The 18106-nt window shown below is 43.8% G+C and overlaps 1 protein-coding gene across 1 annotated transcript in view; it reads right to left on the bottom strand.

Moving 5' to 3' along the window:
- The window catches only part of LOC147701800 (sacsin-like), a 183996-nt gene that overhangs the window by 46419 nt on the left and 119471 nt on the right, over nt 1-18106 (bottom strand). The window contains exon 7 of the mRNA XM_086930426.1: nt 5517-5605. Within this exon, the coding sequence (XP_086786552.1) occupies nt 5517-5605 (89 nt within the window). The remainder of the gene's footprint in view (nt 1-5516; nt 5606-18106) is intronic.

The raw sequence follows: 18106 nt of genomic DNA on the forward strand, positions 1-18106 counted from the left end.
GTCATAATGTGCTCTATCGTAGCGTGCTAATAGAGCTTGTGTGTTTGCAATTTTCCAAGTGTTTGCTGCTTGGGATGCCACTCTTTTGCCGGAGGCTTTTAATATCTTTGACTCTTTGTCAGGAGGGGGAGCATCTCCTTTTGTCTGTGAATTAGCTCGCTTTTGAGCGTTTGATACAACTAGTGAGTCTAACAGCAACTGTGACTTAATATAAGAAGGGTCTGTAGGGGCTGCTTTATACTTCTTCTCAATTCTGGGATTGAGGACACGCGCTCTGGCTGGGTCTTTGAATATGTCTGGCGCATGTTTTAGCACCCCTTTTAACATAGGAAGTGTACGTACATTCTTTTCTGATGATGGAAAAGTATCAAATAGGAAGTCTTCTTCTATTGGGTCAGTGTGCATGTCTACGTTATGATATTTAGCTGCCCTGTCCACCAGTTGGTTAAAGGCAATGGTGTTGTCAGTAGGCACAAATAAACCGGAGATTGAAGGTAGAGTTATAGAGTGGGATTCTTACTCCACAGACTTGGTTGTATAAACAAAATGAATCCTACTGGGGGTGTCAGAGAAGTGTTCACCACAGTGGTATGGGAGCACTTAGTGTTTTATAAAATACCCCTCACACACCAAAAGGCCCCTTGGCGTCATGCTTCATCATCTGGGTGTTCGCACCCCTCTAACGGGATGCGGTGTGTTACGACCTACGACTACGCGGGAGCACTTATAGGAATAACTATGTGTGGTGCATGTGATGCATGTGATTTAGGGATATTTTATGTGAGTGGTGGGATTTAGTGAAGGATTAAAAAATACCTGGCTCGTGGGTAAAATAGATTTTTTTTTATTCGTAACCCCGGGCTGGTACTAATAAAAGAAGTGAAGTGCGAGGTTAGACCTGTCGTGTTAATGGACAGTACCACATTGTCAGTATGCAACAGCTTTGTAGGATATGCAGAGGTGTCAGGGATGGGTTGTGGGTCGTATGTATCATAAGGATCATTCTGATCATCCCATGTGTTATCCTGTATATCTTGATCCTCAGGTTCTACAAAATTATCTTGAGGATCTTCTTCTATGTTTTCGGTCTAATCATAACCTGATGTAGGAGAGTAAAGCACAAAAGGCATGTTAGGATAGAAAGGAAGAGGAGTGAAAGGCTTGAAGGTAATGTTCCAAAGTCTTTTTTCTTTGGAGGGCCAGGGGAAGAAGAGTCAGTGTCCAATGGTCTCTTCTTCCTGTGATAAACTGTTACTTGTGCTGTTTGAGGGTCTATATACAGTTCAGATTGTTCCTCGCTCTCTGGATCAGGATGGAAGAGTTCTTCCTCAACTGTCCGTGGTTTCCGTGCCGATGATTTTGGCTTAGTCACTTGTTTGTGGTAAGTCTTTGGCTCGAGGGCCTTCGGCTGTGGAGCTTTTTTCGGCTTGACTGCTGTTTTTGGGTCAGTGACCTTTTTCGGGTCGGCGATTCCCTTTTGTTCGACCTTCATTGGTTCGACGACCTTTTTCGGATTGACCGTTTTTTTTGTGGTCGATAACCTATTTTGGATCGATTGGTGTTTTCGGTCCGATTACCTTTTTCGGATCGACCGTTTTTTTCGTAGACTCAACTGCCTTCTTCGGGTTGACAGGATTTTTAGTGTGACCTGCTTTTTGGAGGTCGACACTGTTTTTCGGCTCGACGGCCTTTGTCTAGTCGTCTATTGTTTTGGGATCGACGACCCTTTTTGTCTCGACGCCCTTTTTTGTATCGATGATTTTTTTCGGCTCTGCAACCTTTTTCAGTTCAGCTGCCTTTTTGGGAAGAGTGTAGCTCGTTCTCAGGGTATCAGAAGGCTTGGGTTTGGTCTTCGGAGCCGAGCCGGAAGGCGGCGTCTCTGAAGGAGTTTGTCGATCTCGGCTAAGACCTCTAGGCGATGCTTCGACCGGAGCCTCGTCCTCAGATGAAAGTGGGGTTGGGGGCTTAATACTCACGGTTTGCCCCGGTGTGATCTGGGCATCGGAGTCCGACTGGTCTTCTACGGTGACAATTTCTAGGTCGAAGTCCGCCGCTTCTGGGAGGTCATGTTCTTCTTTGAAAATGCTCTCCGGTTCCGGTGCCTGCCGCTGCATCTCTTGTCTAGCGGCCCTTCGGTTCCGGGTAGTTTTCTTCGACCGGAACTGGGCACAAGCTGGACAGTTTTCCTCGTTGTGTTCGGGAGATAGGCACTTGTTGCATACTGTATGTTTATCAGTATGTGGGAATTTGGAGTGACATAGTGGGCACCTTTTAAACGGGGTCCTTTCCATCCGCAGCAGGCCCACGTGGCGTCGAAAGGCCCAACGGCCCGCGTCGACGACCGGATCGAGATGGAAAGTCTTTATGAGTCAAGGGGTACGAGAACAATACCGTCGAGGTAGAAGGCCTTTTGGCCTTAGAAAGTTGAAAAGTTTCGGTTCCGAAGTTGTAGTTGAGGAATAGCATCCGAACCCAATGGCGGAAAAAAACAATCTGAGGATGGAGAAGATGCCCATGCGCACTGTAGTCCAGGGGAGGAGTCACTTATCTCGTGATACTTCGAAGACTCTTCCAGGACAACGAAGTGCAAACATCCGGACCCAACACTAGGCGGCGATCTATGCTAAGATATGAATTCAGCAGCCCACATGCCTCGAACAAACACATTCGGAAGACATGTAACATTGGTATGAAATACCATCCTATCTCTCTGCAATTGGAAGACAGATTCTTCTAAAGTTTATGCCTGAAGCTCACTGACACGTCTGAGTGAAGTGATAGCAACTAGGAATGTCACCTTCCAGGATAAAAACTGGAGGGGGCAGGAGTGGAGGAGTTCAAATTGAGGACTCATTATTCTTAGTCTTATTAATACAATATTTAAGTTCCACGTAGGAGCTGGTGGCAGTTTGTGTGGAATCACTCTTTTAAGACCTTCCAGAAATGCTTTCATGACTGAAATCCTGAGTAGGGAAGAGTGATGTCTGTTCTGTAGATATAAAGAAAAACCAAAGGAAATGATGGACGGAGCGTTGACAATACAAGCACTCACCCCCAGTCAACTGATCTGGGTTTAATCCATCACCATTCTTTAGCCCACTCTGCCACCCCTGTTCAGACATGGCCATATGCAAATCAGTCTGACCCTGTGCCTCAAGGGAACAGTCCAGCCCGAACTGCCAAGCCATGCCTTCCCTGGACCGGAAACAAGCTACTGAGGACCGCTTTCTGGCATTTCAGCCTTATTCAGCCCGGCTTGCTTGAATCCAGTGGCAAAGTGAGCAATGGACTTACGTCTGAGCATACCCTGCCAACTTATGGCGAACAAAGAAAAACCAAAGGAAATGATGGACGGAGCGTTGACAATACAAGCACTCACCCCCAGTCAACTGATCTGGGTTTAATCCATCACTATTCTTTAGCCCACTCTGCCAACCCCAGTTCAGACATGACCATATGCAAATCAGTCTAACCCTGTGCCTCATGGGAACAGTCCAGCCCGAACTGCCAAGCATGCCTTCCCTGGACCGGAAACAAGCTACCGAGGACCGGTTTCTGGCATTTCAGCCGTCTTCAGCCCGGCTTGCTTGAATCCAGTGGCAAAGTGAGCAAGGGACTCACGTCTGAGCATACCCTGCCAACTTATGGCGAACAAAGAAAAACCAAAGGAAATGATGGATGGCGATCTATGCTAAGATATGAATTCAGCAGCCCACATGCCTCGAACAAACACATTCGGAAGACATGTAACATTGGTATGAAATACCATCCTATCTCTCTGCAATTGGAAGACAGATTCTTCTAAAGTTTATGCCTGAAGCTCACTGACACGTCTGAGTGAAGTGATAGCAACTAGGAATGTCACCTTCCAGGATAAAAACTGGAGGGGGCAGGAGTGGAGGAGTTCAAATTGAGGACCCATTATTCTTAGTCTTGTTAATACAATATTTAAGTTCCACGTAGGAGATGGTGGTAGTCTGGGTGGAATCACTCTTTTAAGACCTTCCAGAAATGCTTTCATGACTGAAATCCTGTGTAGGGAAGAGTGATGTCTGTTCTGTAGATATGCCACTACTACAACTAGGTGTACCCTTATAGATGTAAAAACTAAACCAGAGGTATGAAATTAAATAAGTAGCAGACAATGTCTTGAAATTTGGCTGCTAATGGATGAACATGATTGGAATGACAGTAGTGAATAAACCTTTACCATTTAGCAGCATAACAGTAGTAGGCCTACGTGCCTCTTTAAGAATGTCCATGCACTGCTATGAGAGATCAGATAGCCAAATTCGAAGACTTCAGGAGCCAGATCGCACGGTTGAGGTACCTGAGATGTTGATGTCTGATTTTTTCTGTGGTTCTGCATGAAAAGGTCCTGCCTGTTCAGCACTATTTTGTGGGGAGCTACTGAGAGTTCCAGGATTGTGCCTGAACATCTTCCACCGAGCAACTGCTGCTGTGGTGAAAGTATCTGATTGCGAAGTTGAATGTCTGGAGGTGTGGAAGTGAGCACCAGGCAATAACCAGGTTGGATAAGCATCCACCGGGCTGAGGTGATGTTACGCAGGCGGGAAAGTGGGCCACAGATTATGTTAGCATCTTATGACCCTCTTTGTAAATATTGGATTTTATTTACCTATAAAGGTGATCTTCTTCTTTGAAGTTAAAGTACTGACTGGACATTGGAGTTATTCAATAAAATGTATGTGTCACACCATATATCTTTTTCACCCCGACCACCTCCTAAAGTAAGCCTTGACTGCCCACCATAACTACCCTGAGAATGTCAAGTGCCCAAAGGAGGCCATTTCATTCTCCAGTTGCAGTGCAATATTATTGTGGTCCCAGATCATCAGTTTTAAATGACAGTACCCACACATGACATTTCCCAGTGATTAGTGGCTGCCCTCAAGACACCCCAAATAACCTTCTCACTCATCAACTGTATCTTTAGAAACAAAGCAGGCAAAGTGGCAACCGTTGATGGATGAACGACTTAAAGTGCATTAAACTATATTACATTAGTAGGATATATGCTACCCCAGTCCATAAAGTATATAATTGGCACTCTGGCATGTCAGCTATTTCAAGGGAATAGCTATATTGTTATAGTGTTGCTAGAGCCCGGTCCTTGATCCTATCATCTTCACTGAAAAATCTATTAAATTACAGGGAGAGGTGAAAGGTACATGGGTTCAACAATGAGAGAACAATCAGTGCTCACTGTGATTGCGCACGTACGAGTGGCAATGTTCACACACATTCCTTTACAAATTTGCCATTACAAAGCTTGGTTGGCACTCCCTGTTAGCTCTATCTAGATCCTGCGAACAGATCTACCTTAATTAATGGTACTCAGCTGACTGGTTGTACCTAAAAGTAACGACTAAACATAAGGAATGGGAATTGTTTAAAGATGCATAAGATTTGGGTTCCCGTTAAAGAAGGTACAAAGTGAATCCTTCTTTTTACTAATACAGGAGTAAAATTAAATATCCAAATAAAAGTCTTACTGCTTTCTCCAATCTTCCTAAGATGCTGAAGAAGTCCAGGTTTAAGATCACTGCGAAGGAAGCATCCGGCAAGCCCAGGTAGGAGTATTCTGCAAAGATAACAAAGAGGGCATTTTATTTTCACTCATGTTAACCTCAGTGCCAGTGTGAAACAGAAGGCAGCCTGTAATAGGAGCACCCAATACAGGCCTTCTGGGATGATAGGCACAAAGAGTTGTGCAAGATGATTGCAAGACCTTTACACCATATGTGCCTCTAATGGACAGGGTGAGAAACAACTCTTGCCCTGGACATTCTAAAGTATTGCAAAGAGCAGGAGTTCCAGACCAGTGTAGCAGTTGAAAAGTACGCCCCAGCTGCAGAATAAGGGAAACAGCTTTTACCACACATTTTTTTACCAAATATGCTTTTACCACGCAGGTAAGTACCACACAGGTATATATTTGTACCTTTACCATGCAGTACTTTAACCACGCAGGTAAAAAAATGTTTTAAATAACAACATTTTTACGCTTTTTTATTTATTTTATTTAAGTGATTTTGGTTTGGGTAGAGAGGGAAAGATGATACATGAAATAAAAGGCAGCAGGGTATTTCATGAGTCTAGGCGGAAAGTAGCTTCTTTATATGGAGGACCATGCAACACCACAGACACTGTGCTCACCTCAAATGTCTGTTTTTCTAGTATATACATACATATATATGGTGTGAGAGCAATTGAACATTTCCCTAGAATGAAGCCTACGAGATTCTCGGATTATAATCGGATGCTACTTGAAAAGATGGAGTAGTGCTTGACTAAGAACATTTTCCTGTTGGGAAATTAATTGTTCCAACAAGAACGAGGGATGGATTTTGCTGCTTCCCCGCCCCCAGTGTTGCAAATTGACATCTTGGCTGGTGGGAGGAGCAGGTGCTCGGGCCCAAATTTGGAACAGTGGTCAGAAAAAATATTAACATTGTTGAAATATATTGATGACGTTTTTGTGCTGTGGCAGGGCACGGAGACTGAAGCAGACCAATCTATTTGTGATTTGAACAGGAACTAATTGAATCAAAATTTTGTGGGGCAGAAGAGTAAGATTCTTGGATATAACGTTTTGAGTTAGGGGGATAAATTGGAAACTACAATTTTTAGAAAACCAATGGAGGGGAATACATTTTTATACGCCAGTAGTTCGCATCCGAGACCCCTTATAAGAAGCATCCCCTTTGGAGAATTCTATAAAGTGAGGAGGGCATGCAGAACCCTTGAAGAGTATGATAGAATCGAAGACGAAATTAAATGTTTTATTCAAAGGGGATATCCAGTTCCAGTTTTAAAAACACCCTCAGATAAAGTGAGGAATTTGAACTTGAAAGTACAGGAGACAAAATGATACACCCAGATTTATAACAGCATACAACACTGAACATAAGAGATTGAGAAAGATTTTTTTAAAAATCACTGCACTTTATTAAGGAGGACCCTGTAATAGGACAAGAGTTGAAGAAAAATCTAGAAATCGCATACAGAAAATCCATATCAATGACGGATTGTCTGCTTTGAAGTGACTGTTTGGGGGTACATCACAACATACCTGGCACCCACAAAAAGAGGCCTTCTGAAAATGTCTTTCACACAGTGTTTAACAGAACTATGAAAATATAAGGTTTTTTGACTTGCAAAACAAGTTTTGTGGTGTACATTCTGAAGTGTCTCTGTAGGAAAGTATATGTTGGTAGTACCACACTACGGGAACACAAGAGGATACTGCAGCATAGGAGAGCCATTATTAACAGAGATCGTAGTTACCCCTTGGTTAGGTACTTTGAGAAGGAACACCACAGTGATCCATCATTAATGAAATACAGTTGTATAGCACAAGCGCCAGAGAAAAGCAGGGGTGGAGACTGTCCCAGACACCCAAAGGCCAGTGGACAATCTTGGGCATGTGTCTTGGTCCCCTGCAACATTTAAGTATCTAGGGGCCAGATGTAAGAAGCCGTTTTCGAATCGCAAACGGTGTTTTGGTATGTATGAGCCAAATCGCAAAATAAGGAATCGCAAGAATTGTGATTACTTATTTTGCTCAAGCATTTAAGGAATCGCAATTTTGCGATTCCTTAAATGCTATGCATCAAGCATTTTTTGGGGCGAATCCTCATTAAGAAATCGCAAATTACCACCAACTTGCTCATTGCACCATCAGGATTCAAGCAAGCCGGGCCGCCGACGACTGAAATGCCAGAAACCGGTCCCCGGAAGCTTGTTTCCTTCCCAGTGTAAGAATTGGCTTGGTAGTTTGGTTTGCCCTGTTCCCATCATGCACTGGGACAGGAACAGACTAATTTGCATATAGCCAGGTTCTGAGCTGGGATGGTGCAGTGAGCTAAAAAACGGTGTTGGATCTAGCCCTGATCTTTTGACTGGTTGAGAGTATTCTGCTTAATTCAGAAACTCTGTCCATCACCACCCCTTGTTGTTAAATATTTTGTCCACCATAAGCGTGGAAGGGTATACTCAGATGTGAGTCCCTTACTCATTGCACCATCAGGATTCAAGCAAGCCGGGCCGACGACGACTGAAATACCAGAAACCGGTCCCCGGAAGCTTGTTTCCTTCCCAGTGTAAGAATTGGCTTGGTAGTTTGGTTTGCCCTGTTCCCATCATGCACTGGGACAGGAACAGACTAATTTGCATATAGCCAGGTTCTGAGCTGGGATGGTGCAGTGAGCTAAAAAACGGTGTTGGATCTAGCCCTGATCTTTTGACTGGGTGAGAGTATTCTGCTTAATTCAGAAACTCTGTCCATCCCCACCCCTTGTTGTTAAATATTTTGTCCACCATAAGCGTGGAAGGGTATACTCAGATGTGAGTCCCTTGCTCATTGCACCATCAGGATTCAAGCAAGCCGGGCCGACGACGCCTGAAATGCCAGAAACCGGTCCCTCGGAAGCTTGTTTCCTTCCCAGTGTAAGAATTGGCTTGGTAGTTTGGTTTGCCCTGTTCCCATCATGCACTGGGACAGGAACAGACTAATTTGCATATAGCCAGGTTCTGAGCTGGGATGGTGCAGTGAGCTAAAAAACGGTGTTGGATCTAGCCCTGATCTTTTGACTGGGTGAGAGTATTCTGCTTAATTCAGAAACTCTGTCCATCACCACCCCTTGTTGTTAAATAGGATTATTAATTAACAGCATGTCCGCTGGCTGCAAAATTAATTGTGAACAGAGTGAATTCAAGGCTGGGCCACTGTGTGTACAATAAGCCTGCTGGTTTTGTACTTTGTAAGTGGTTTAAGGCAGCCAGAGTTTGCGAGGGTACTTTAGTTTGCATGCCGTAATGACTGGATTTGAAAGATTGCAGCTGAGTGAGGAACTATAAATCGACAAGGTTTCATTGTACAGAAGTGGCATTTCCTTGGATATTACGTACAACATCATACCACTCTGCCCTACATGGAATTTAATCCTTTTGAGGCGAATAGAGTGTACGTTTTCATAAGTAAATTCAAAGGCTGTATAACATCGAAATCAGTGAAGGAGGACATAACAAACTGTTGAAAGGTATTAAGGATATTGTGGTGCTCAAGTCATCAGTGATATGTGAACTAACGTTAGTGAAATGCTTTTTCTTGGATCCAGAGTGTTTTTATTTGGAACTGATTAATCAGAGCATTATATATTTTCACTGACTTTCAGTATTATTTTAAGAGATTTATTGAGCGCACAACTACCCGTGGGTGTCTCGGCACTATGGATAAGCTAACAGTAAAGAACGGAATTTATTGATTGAAAAGCCAAGTTTTTATCTGCTTTTGAAATGTTAATAAGGAAGTGCTGGTCTTAATTTGGGATGGTACGCTATTGCAGAGTTTGATGGTTGTAACTATGAAAGACCTAATACCCCATGAGACTTTTTTTGTTCTTGGGACCTTCAAAAGGCCTGCTGTGGAAGAGCGTTCTGTTCTGTTCTGTTTAATTAAACTATGAATTGACCCATTTCCATTGTGAGTCGTTTTCTATTGAAAAAGTATTTCATTTGCTAAAATGGGTTCCTCTTAAAAGTTTATTAGAGTATATAAGAACAAGTAATTGACCATGCTGTTATCACATATCATTAAGACTCTTGCGGAGTCGAAACGCGTTATGCTGCACATACTGCCATTATTAAAAGTCTGTCACTACTGATCGGCTAGTGGACTTGTTTTCAAGCTACTGGAGGTGGAGTGCGAGCTTCTCTTTTCCAAGTATTGAGCGAGTGACGTTTTCTGACAAGCCCCGACTCGACAGGCTGGGCGTTCTGAATGTCAGATGTTGGATGAATAGATATATATCGCCAGCAGGTAGTTCTAGTTAGGATCTAGTTTCCATAGAAAAAGCCTATAACTGTGGCGTTGTTTGACCAATCTTCATGAAATTTTATTTAAAAAGTGTCAAAGTAGGTTCTGTGTGTCTTGAAAGGTTTGTGGGTGATCCCTGCAGTGGGGACCGACAAATAAGGGTGCTAAATAAGGGTGCGTTTGTAATGTTAATTCCCATAGGAACACGTTTTTGAACCTACAGCCCGAACCGCTGGACAGAATTACACCAAATTTGGCAGAAAGGTAGATTTGTTGTTACGCAGATTGTGCTTTTTGTTATTTGGTGCACATCTATTCAGTAGTTTTTGTGAATTTAAAGTCGAACAATATACTCATATCTCTGGCCATGGATATTCTGCAGCAGTTTCACAACAGTAGCGGAGATTTGGGGACGATTCTGTGGGAACTCGCAAATGCGTGCACCAGTGGGAAGGCTCTGATTGACTGGACCTAACCTGAACAGAAAGTTTCGCCTACCATTTTATTGATCAAGAATGGTTACTATGGCTGAAAATATGTGTCAAAGCTAACATAAGGAGTCAGGGTGGAGATACTCTGACCCCATGTTTGAGAAATGGTGGTGATAGCGACAGAAGTTTTATGTCTAAAATAGATTTTTTTTGAGCATGTGTGATATTTGCGATGACGCTGCGACCACCAGCATGGCCACGTGTACCATCATGGGGACATTGCGACGTCTTTGCAAAGCTTCGTTGAAATAAAAAAATATATATATTTGTACACACCCGCCATTGACTGTCACAGACTCCTGTACGAACTCACAAACTCACTCAGGCACTTATACACCTAGTCACATCCCCACTTAGATATTCATGCATCCACTCACTTACCCATTCAGGTACTCATGCACTCACCTACAGACTAATTCAGAGAGTAACGCACCCATGTACAGACACATTTAGAGACTCACGCACATAATTAGAGACCCTCTCATAGACTCACGCACACAGTTTGAATGAATATTTTAACCCCTTAAGTGTGGCGGACGTTCAGCGGATGTCGCGTTCACTACCTCGGTAGTGCTGCGCACATCTGCTGAACGTTCCAGTCCCGCCCGCTCAATAGAACGTTCCGCACCAGCGCTGAACGTTCAGCGCAGCGAAGGTGTTAAGTTAAAAAATGTTAATGTGGTGGAATTATTACTTTTTTATGCGATTTCATGAAGTGATCACGATCATTACAACGTTGTTGCAATGATCAAAAATTCCCCAAAAAATATTTAACAAGAAAATAAACAACATTTTGGGCTCTTGGGTGGTTGTGACAAGAGCCTTTGTGTTCAGAGTGTGTATAAGACAGTTACAGATAAGACTGTATTCAGAGTTTCAAGTTGCTTAGAATCACCCTATTCCCTTCGTCTGTAAAGAGAACTCCATCAGTTCTATAGATTCCATGCATGTTAAAATGCAGGTTGTTGTTGTAAATAGAGCCTATAATATGGTATCTGAGGAAAGCAGAAGGAAAATGCTACTTACCAGTATGCATCTGTTCTTGGCATGTAGAGCTTCAGAGTCCTACATTTAGCAATAGATCGCCACCTGGTGTTGGGCTAGGATGATTGCAGGTTGTTGTCTTCTTGGAAGAAGTCTTTGTAGTCACGAGATAGGTGACTCCTCCCTTGGACAATACTGCGCATGGTCATCGACTCCGTCCTCAGATTGTTTTTCGCCATGATGGAGTTAGTAGAAGTAAAGAGAAAGGATGTCCATGCATGTGCATTTAAGTAAGATGAGTACTGGAACGGATACAAATCCCAGGGAGGCGGGAGGGCATGTAGGACTATGCATACTGGTAAGTAGCATTTTCCGTTCCAGGCATATGAGCTGCAGATCCTACATTTATCAACGATTGTGCAGCAGTGTCTCCCCTAGCGGTGGTCGCTTGTATCCGTTGCAGCATACTGAAATAGTGTTTTAAGAACAGCTTGGCCCACTGCAGCTTGCTGCTTGGCTTGCACATCAACACAATAGTGTTTAGTGAAGGTGTGTATTGTAGACCATGTTGCTGCCTTGCATATGTCCTCTAGCGGTATGTTCCCTAAGAAAGCCATAGAGTCTCCTAGTTTACAAATGGAGTGTGCTCTATGAGGAACTGTTAGTGTACGTTTAGCTTTGTGATAGCATATTTGAATACACTTTACAATCCATCTAGCAATTCCTCCTTTAGAGATGGGATTGCCTTTGTGTGGGGGAGAGAAAGATACAAATAGTTGTTTTGTCTTTCTGAATGATTTAGTCCTGTCTGTGTAATATAGTAGAGCTCTTCTAACATCTAAGGTGTGTAAAGCTCTTTCTGCAACAGAGTCCGGTTTTTGAAAAAACACTGGTAACTCTACAGATTGGTTTAGGTGAAAAGGAGTAATCACTTTTGGTAGGAATTCAGGATTGGGTCTAGGAACCACTTTGTTAGGATGTATTTGAAAAAATGGTTCTTCTATTGTGAATGCTTCTATTTCACTAACTCTTCTGAGAGAGGTGATGGCAACAAGGAAAGCAGTTTTCCATGTTAGGAATTGCAGTTCACACTTATGTAACGGCTCAAAAGTGGATTGCATGAGTCTTGTAAGGACCACATTTAGGTTCCATACTGGGGCAGGTGGTAACCTAGGTGGGATTATTCTCTTTAATCCTTCCATAAGGAATATGCTACTTACCAGTATGCATCTGTTCTTGGCATAGAGGGCTGCAGAGTGGTACATTTTGAATAGATCGCCATCTGGTGTTTGGCTCGGATGATTGCACTTGTTTTTCTCTTGGAGAGTCTTTTGTAGACTGGTGACTCCTCCTTTGGGTGCTAGTGCGCATGGGCATCCTTAGATTGTTTTGCCATAGTAGGGTTAGATGGAGTAGTATGATAGAATACAGATAGAAGTGCCCATGTAAGTGTATCTAAATAAGATAGTGTTGGAACAGACACAGGTTCCCGGGGAGGCTGGGAGGGCATGTACCAGTCTGCAGCCCTCTATGCCAAGAACAGATGCACACTGGTAAGTAGCATATTCCGTTCGAGGCATAAGGGCTGCAGATGGTACATTATGAATAGACTATACAGCAGTTATCTCCCTAGCAGTGGTCACCAGTGTCTGTTGCAACAGTCTGAAATAAAGTCTTTAATACAGCTTGTCCCAATCTAGCCTGTTGTGTTGCCTGCACATCTACACAGTAGTGTTTTGTGAAGGTATGCGGTGTAACCCAGGTAGCTGCTTTGCATATGTCATCTAGGGGAATGTTTCCTAAGAATGCCATAGATGCTCCTAGTTTACGTGTAGAGTGAGCTCTAGGAGGAACAGTTAATGTCCTCTTTGCTTTTAAGTAGCATATTTGTATACATTTTACAATCCACCTGGCAATGCCTGCTTTAGAGATGGGATTGCCCTTATGTGTAGGAGAAAACGCTACAAATAGTTGTTTTGTTTTTCTGAAAGTTTGTGTTCTTTCTATGTAGTACAATATTGCCCTTCTGACATCTAATGTATGTAGGGCCCTTTCTGCTACCGTTTGTGGTTTTGGAAAGAAGACCGGTAGTTCCACTGGCTGATTGATGTGGAATGCTGAAATTACTTTAGGCAAGAATTTTGGGTTTGTTCTAAGAACCACTTTATTTTGGTGTAACTGCATAAATGGTTCTTCTATTGTAAACGCTTGCAATTCACATACTCTTCTGAGTGAAGTGATAGCTATAAGAAAGGCCTCCTTCCATGTGAGGAATTGTATTTCACACCTATGCATAGGTTTGAAAGGTGGTCCCATTAGTCTGGTAAGTACTATGTTGAGATTCCAGACTGGGGAAGGCGGTAGTCTTGGTGGAATGACTCTTTTGAGGTCTTCCATGAAAGCTTTTATTGCTGGTACTTTAAACAGGAAAAGATATTGTCTGTTTTGTAGGTACGCCGCTATAGCTGCAAGATGAACTCTAATAGAGGTGTACGCTAGGTTACATTGCTGCAAGTGTAGTAAATAGCAAATAATCTGTTTAGTGGATGCGTCCAGATGGTTGATGTTGTTACTGTTACAGCATACAGCAAACCCTTTCCATTTTGCTGCATAGCATGCTCTGGTGGTAGGACGTCTTGCTTGCTTAATGATTTCCATACAGTTTGGAGGTAAATCTAAGTATCCAAATTCTATAACCTCAGGAGCCAGATCGCTAGGTTCAATTGTTTGGGATCTGGGTGCATTATTTCACCATGGTTCTGTGTAAGGTGCATGGGTAATAATCTCAGCTTTTGATGTGGCACCTGTGAGAGTTGCAGTAGCGTGGTGAACCACGGCTGTCTTGCCCACATTGTCATTGAATGTTGTTGCAGTTTCCGAACCACTAATGGAATTAGCGGGAGAGGGGGAAAAGCGTAAGCAAATTTGTTGGACCAATTTATCCATATCGCATTGCCCTGGGACCGGTGGTGTGGGTACCTTGATGCGAAGTTTTGGCATTTTGCGTTCTGATGAGTGGCAAAGAGATCTATCTCTGGTTGTCCCCATCCTTGGAAGAATGGCTGCAGTATTTGGTTGTGCAGTTCCCATTCGTGTACTTGTTCTGACTCTCTGCTTAGGATGTCTGCTATCTGATTTTGAACTCCTGGTAGGTGTTCGGCTAACAGATAGATCTTTTGAGGAATGGCCCATCTCTGAATGTCCTGTGCTAGTCTGGATAGTTGGAGAGAGTGTGTCCCCCCCAAATAATTGATGTGCAGTCTTTTTTGCTGTACACTCCATTTTCCCTGCACTGTATATCTGTCCATATGCGCTCCCCATCCGGTGAGCGATGCGTCCGCTGTCAGTATCACTTGTGGAATCGGTTCTAGGAACGACCGCCCCTTGGAAATGTTTGTTGTGTTCCACCACTTCAGAGAGCGATGTGTGCGGTCGTCTACCAACACCAGATCTGTAATCTGACCATGAGCCTGAATCCACTGTGTCGCTAGACACTCTTGCAGTGGACACATTTGTAGTCTGGCATGTGGTATAAGCAGTATGCAGGAGGACATCATCCCTAACAGCTGCATGAACACTCGAGCTGTAAGTGAGTGTTGTGGTTGAAATGTTTGGATCAGCGTGATCATTGTTTGGATCCTGATTGGATTGGGGTATGCTTTGGCTCTTTCTGTGTCTATAGTAGCCCCTAGGTATTGTTGAATCTTGTTTGGTTGTAGGTGGGATTTTTTGTAGTTCACCGTAAACCCTAGCTGGTGCAGCAATTGAATGGTCTTCTGTGTGTTGTGAAGACATTCTTCCTGTGACTTGGCCTTTATTAGCCAATCGTCCAAGTAAGGGACGACATGTATTTGTTGTCTTCTTAGGTGTGCTGCAACTACTGCTAAGCATTTTGTGAACACCCTTGGTGCCGTTGTGACCCCAAACGGAAGGACTTTGAACTGATAATGTTGTCCTTCTACTACAAACCTGAGGTATTTTCTGTGGGCTTTGTGAATTGGGATGTGAAAGTAAGCGTCTTTTAGATCCAGTGTAGAAAGAAAGTCCCCTTTCTTCAGTAAAGGAAGTACTTGTTGGAGCGTGACCATGTGGAAATGTTCTGAGTTTATGTATGCATTGAGAGGTCTGAGGTCTAAGATTGGTCTTAGAGACCCGTCTTTTTTGGGGATTAGGAAGTATAGAGAGTATACTCCTGTCCCTTGCTGATGTTTTGGAACCTTCTCTATGGCATGCTTTTGTAGCAGTGATAGTACTTCTTGTTTTAACAATGTCAGATGGTCTTGATTCATTGGACGCTGTCTGGGGGGGATGTTTGGTGGGGGAGCTGTGAGTTCGAGGCAATAACCATGTTGGATAATTTGTCTCACCCACCTGTCTGATGTGATGTTTTCCCAGACAGGTAGGAACTGTGATAGACGTCCCCCGACCGGTGTTATATGGTCTGGGGGGAGTTGTATTAAGTCACTGTTTTGGGGTCGGGGAGTTGCGGTTGTTATTATTTCCGCGACCTCTACCCTTGTTGTTGTTACCTTTGTAACTGCCTCTTGAATTACCTCTGGGTGATGTTGGTGTAAAAGAGGTAGATTGCGGACTTGTGCCTGTATTTTTTTAGCCCCCTCTATAGGTGGACCTACGAAAGGAACCCCTTTGAGTTGGCTGTTGTAATGCTCCGCTCCCATTGACTTAGCCGTTTCTGTGTCTTTTTTCATCTTTTCTAAAGTCTCATCTGTACCTGAGCCTTAAAGTGTTTTTTGATCAAAAGGTTGGTTCAATAAAGATGTTTGTACTTCTTATTTGAACCCTGAGACCCTAAGCCATGCATGGATGGATTTTGCTGCAGTGTCTGCCGCATCTAAGGCGCACTTAATGGAAGTGTTGGTTATTATCTTTCCTTCCTGTATAAGCTGAACCAGCCTTTTTTGATGTTCCTTAGGGAGATGTGTGATGAGTTTTTCTAACTCATCATAATGCGCTCTATCATAGCGTGCAAGTAGCGCTTGTGTATTAGCTATGTGCCAGCTGTTTGCTGCTTGGGATGCTACTCTTTTGCCCGATGCATCTATTAACTTTGACTCCTTATCAGGAGGAGGAGCTTCTCCTGTAGATAATGAGTTAGCTCTTTTACGAGCGTTTGTAACTACAAGCGAGTCCAGAGGTACCTGTCCTTTGATAAATATTGGGTCCTTTGGGGCTGCCATATATTTTTTATCAATTCTTGGGTTTAATACCCTAGCCCTCACTGGGTCTTTGAATATATCTGCTGTGTGACTGAGAAGACCCTTCAGCATAGGTAGAGTGCCTGATGTTCTTTGTGCAGCAGGTAGTGTTTCTAATAGGAAATCCTCTATTTGAGGTTCTGTATGTAGATCTACCTTATGGTATTTTGCTGCCCTATTAATCAACTGCACAAAACCTGTGTTATCATCAGGTGGTGAAGGTTTTGAGGGGTATAATTCTGGGTTGTTATCATCATCTGACCCTGCATCATAATTCTCCCATGGGTCTTCCTCATCTGGGATAGTGTCATCATCCCCATGAGGTTCTCCCTCCCCTGTATCGCTGTCTTCATCTGTTTGAGGTGTAGATGGTCTTGGTGTAGAAGGTGGAGGAATAGCTGGCATAGTGTGAGGAATAGGAGAAGAGGGTGTGTCTCTAGGCCGAGGAGAAAGAGGAGGAGTTGTATTCATCCCCATTGTTCTCTTTTTAGGAGGAAGAGCTTTGTCATCTAGCTGTTCATTCTTCCTCTTTTTCGGTGATTTTGTCACTACTTTGCCAGTATACGGATCGATAAACAAAGTCTTTTGCTTTGGATCTGTTTGCTGCTCCTGTGTCGGTACCGAAGTTCTTGGTTCCGCAAGGTGCCTTTGCTTCTGACCGTCAATGTTCTGTGTTTTCGGCACCCAGAATCTGCTCGATTCCGATTTTTTCGGTGTCGAGTGAGTCTTCGACGTCGAAGCATGTTTCGGTTTCGACATGGAATGTTTCGATGCCGAGCTTTCCTTTGTATGGAGCTTCGGTGTCGATGTCGATGTCGACCGTTTCTCGGATCCGACATGGTGGGATGCCGAGAGTTTAGGTTTCTGTTTTGGTTTCGTTGCCGGGCCCGAAGGCGGGGCGTCGGAAACTTTCTTCGGTGGTCTGACCGGGCTCGAAGGCGGGGTCGGTACCACACGGGGTTGGTTTTTTGGTAAGGGGACGTCGTCACTCACGGTTTGTTGAACGTCGATTTCCTCGACATCAGACTCGTCCACTTCCGACCCCGACTTGTATTCATGTTCCTCTTCTTCTTCGAGATGCTGGTCTTCGAACAGCTCCGGGATTGCCTCCGACTGCATTCTCGAAACCTCGTGTCTTCGAGCTCGACGGTTTCTAATCGTCGACTTGGAGGAGAATGCTGCGCAGGCTTCGCAGTCCCTGGATTCGTGTTCAGGTGATAGGCAGAGATTGCACACCTCGTGTAGGTCCTTGTGTGGGAACTTAGCACCACACGTTGGACATCTCTTAAATGGAGTCCTTTCCATGGACTCCGGGCTGGACTACGTCGAGAAAGGCCTCCCGTTCGTCGACGTAGAAGAAAATGTTTATTGTTGGAGTCGAAACGCGTCGGAATGGAAATGAAATCGCGTTTGATAACAATACCGTCAAATTGGAAAGGGAATACGCGCCGAAATATCACTTCTTCTCGAAGACGATCTGGAGCGCCTCGATCTTCATCCGAACCTGATGGCGGAAAAAAACAATCTAAGGATGGAGCCGATGCCCATGCGCACTAGCACCCAAAGGAGGAGTC

The sequence above is a fragment of the Lissotriton vulgaris genome, chromosome 7 (assembly GCF_964263255.1).
Source record: "Lissotriton vulgaris chromosome 7, aLisVul1.2, whole genome shotgun sequence".
NCBI classification, from domain to species: domain Eukaryota; kingdom Metazoa; phylum Chordata; class Amphibia; order Caudata; family Salamandridae; genus Lissotriton; species Lissotriton vulgaris.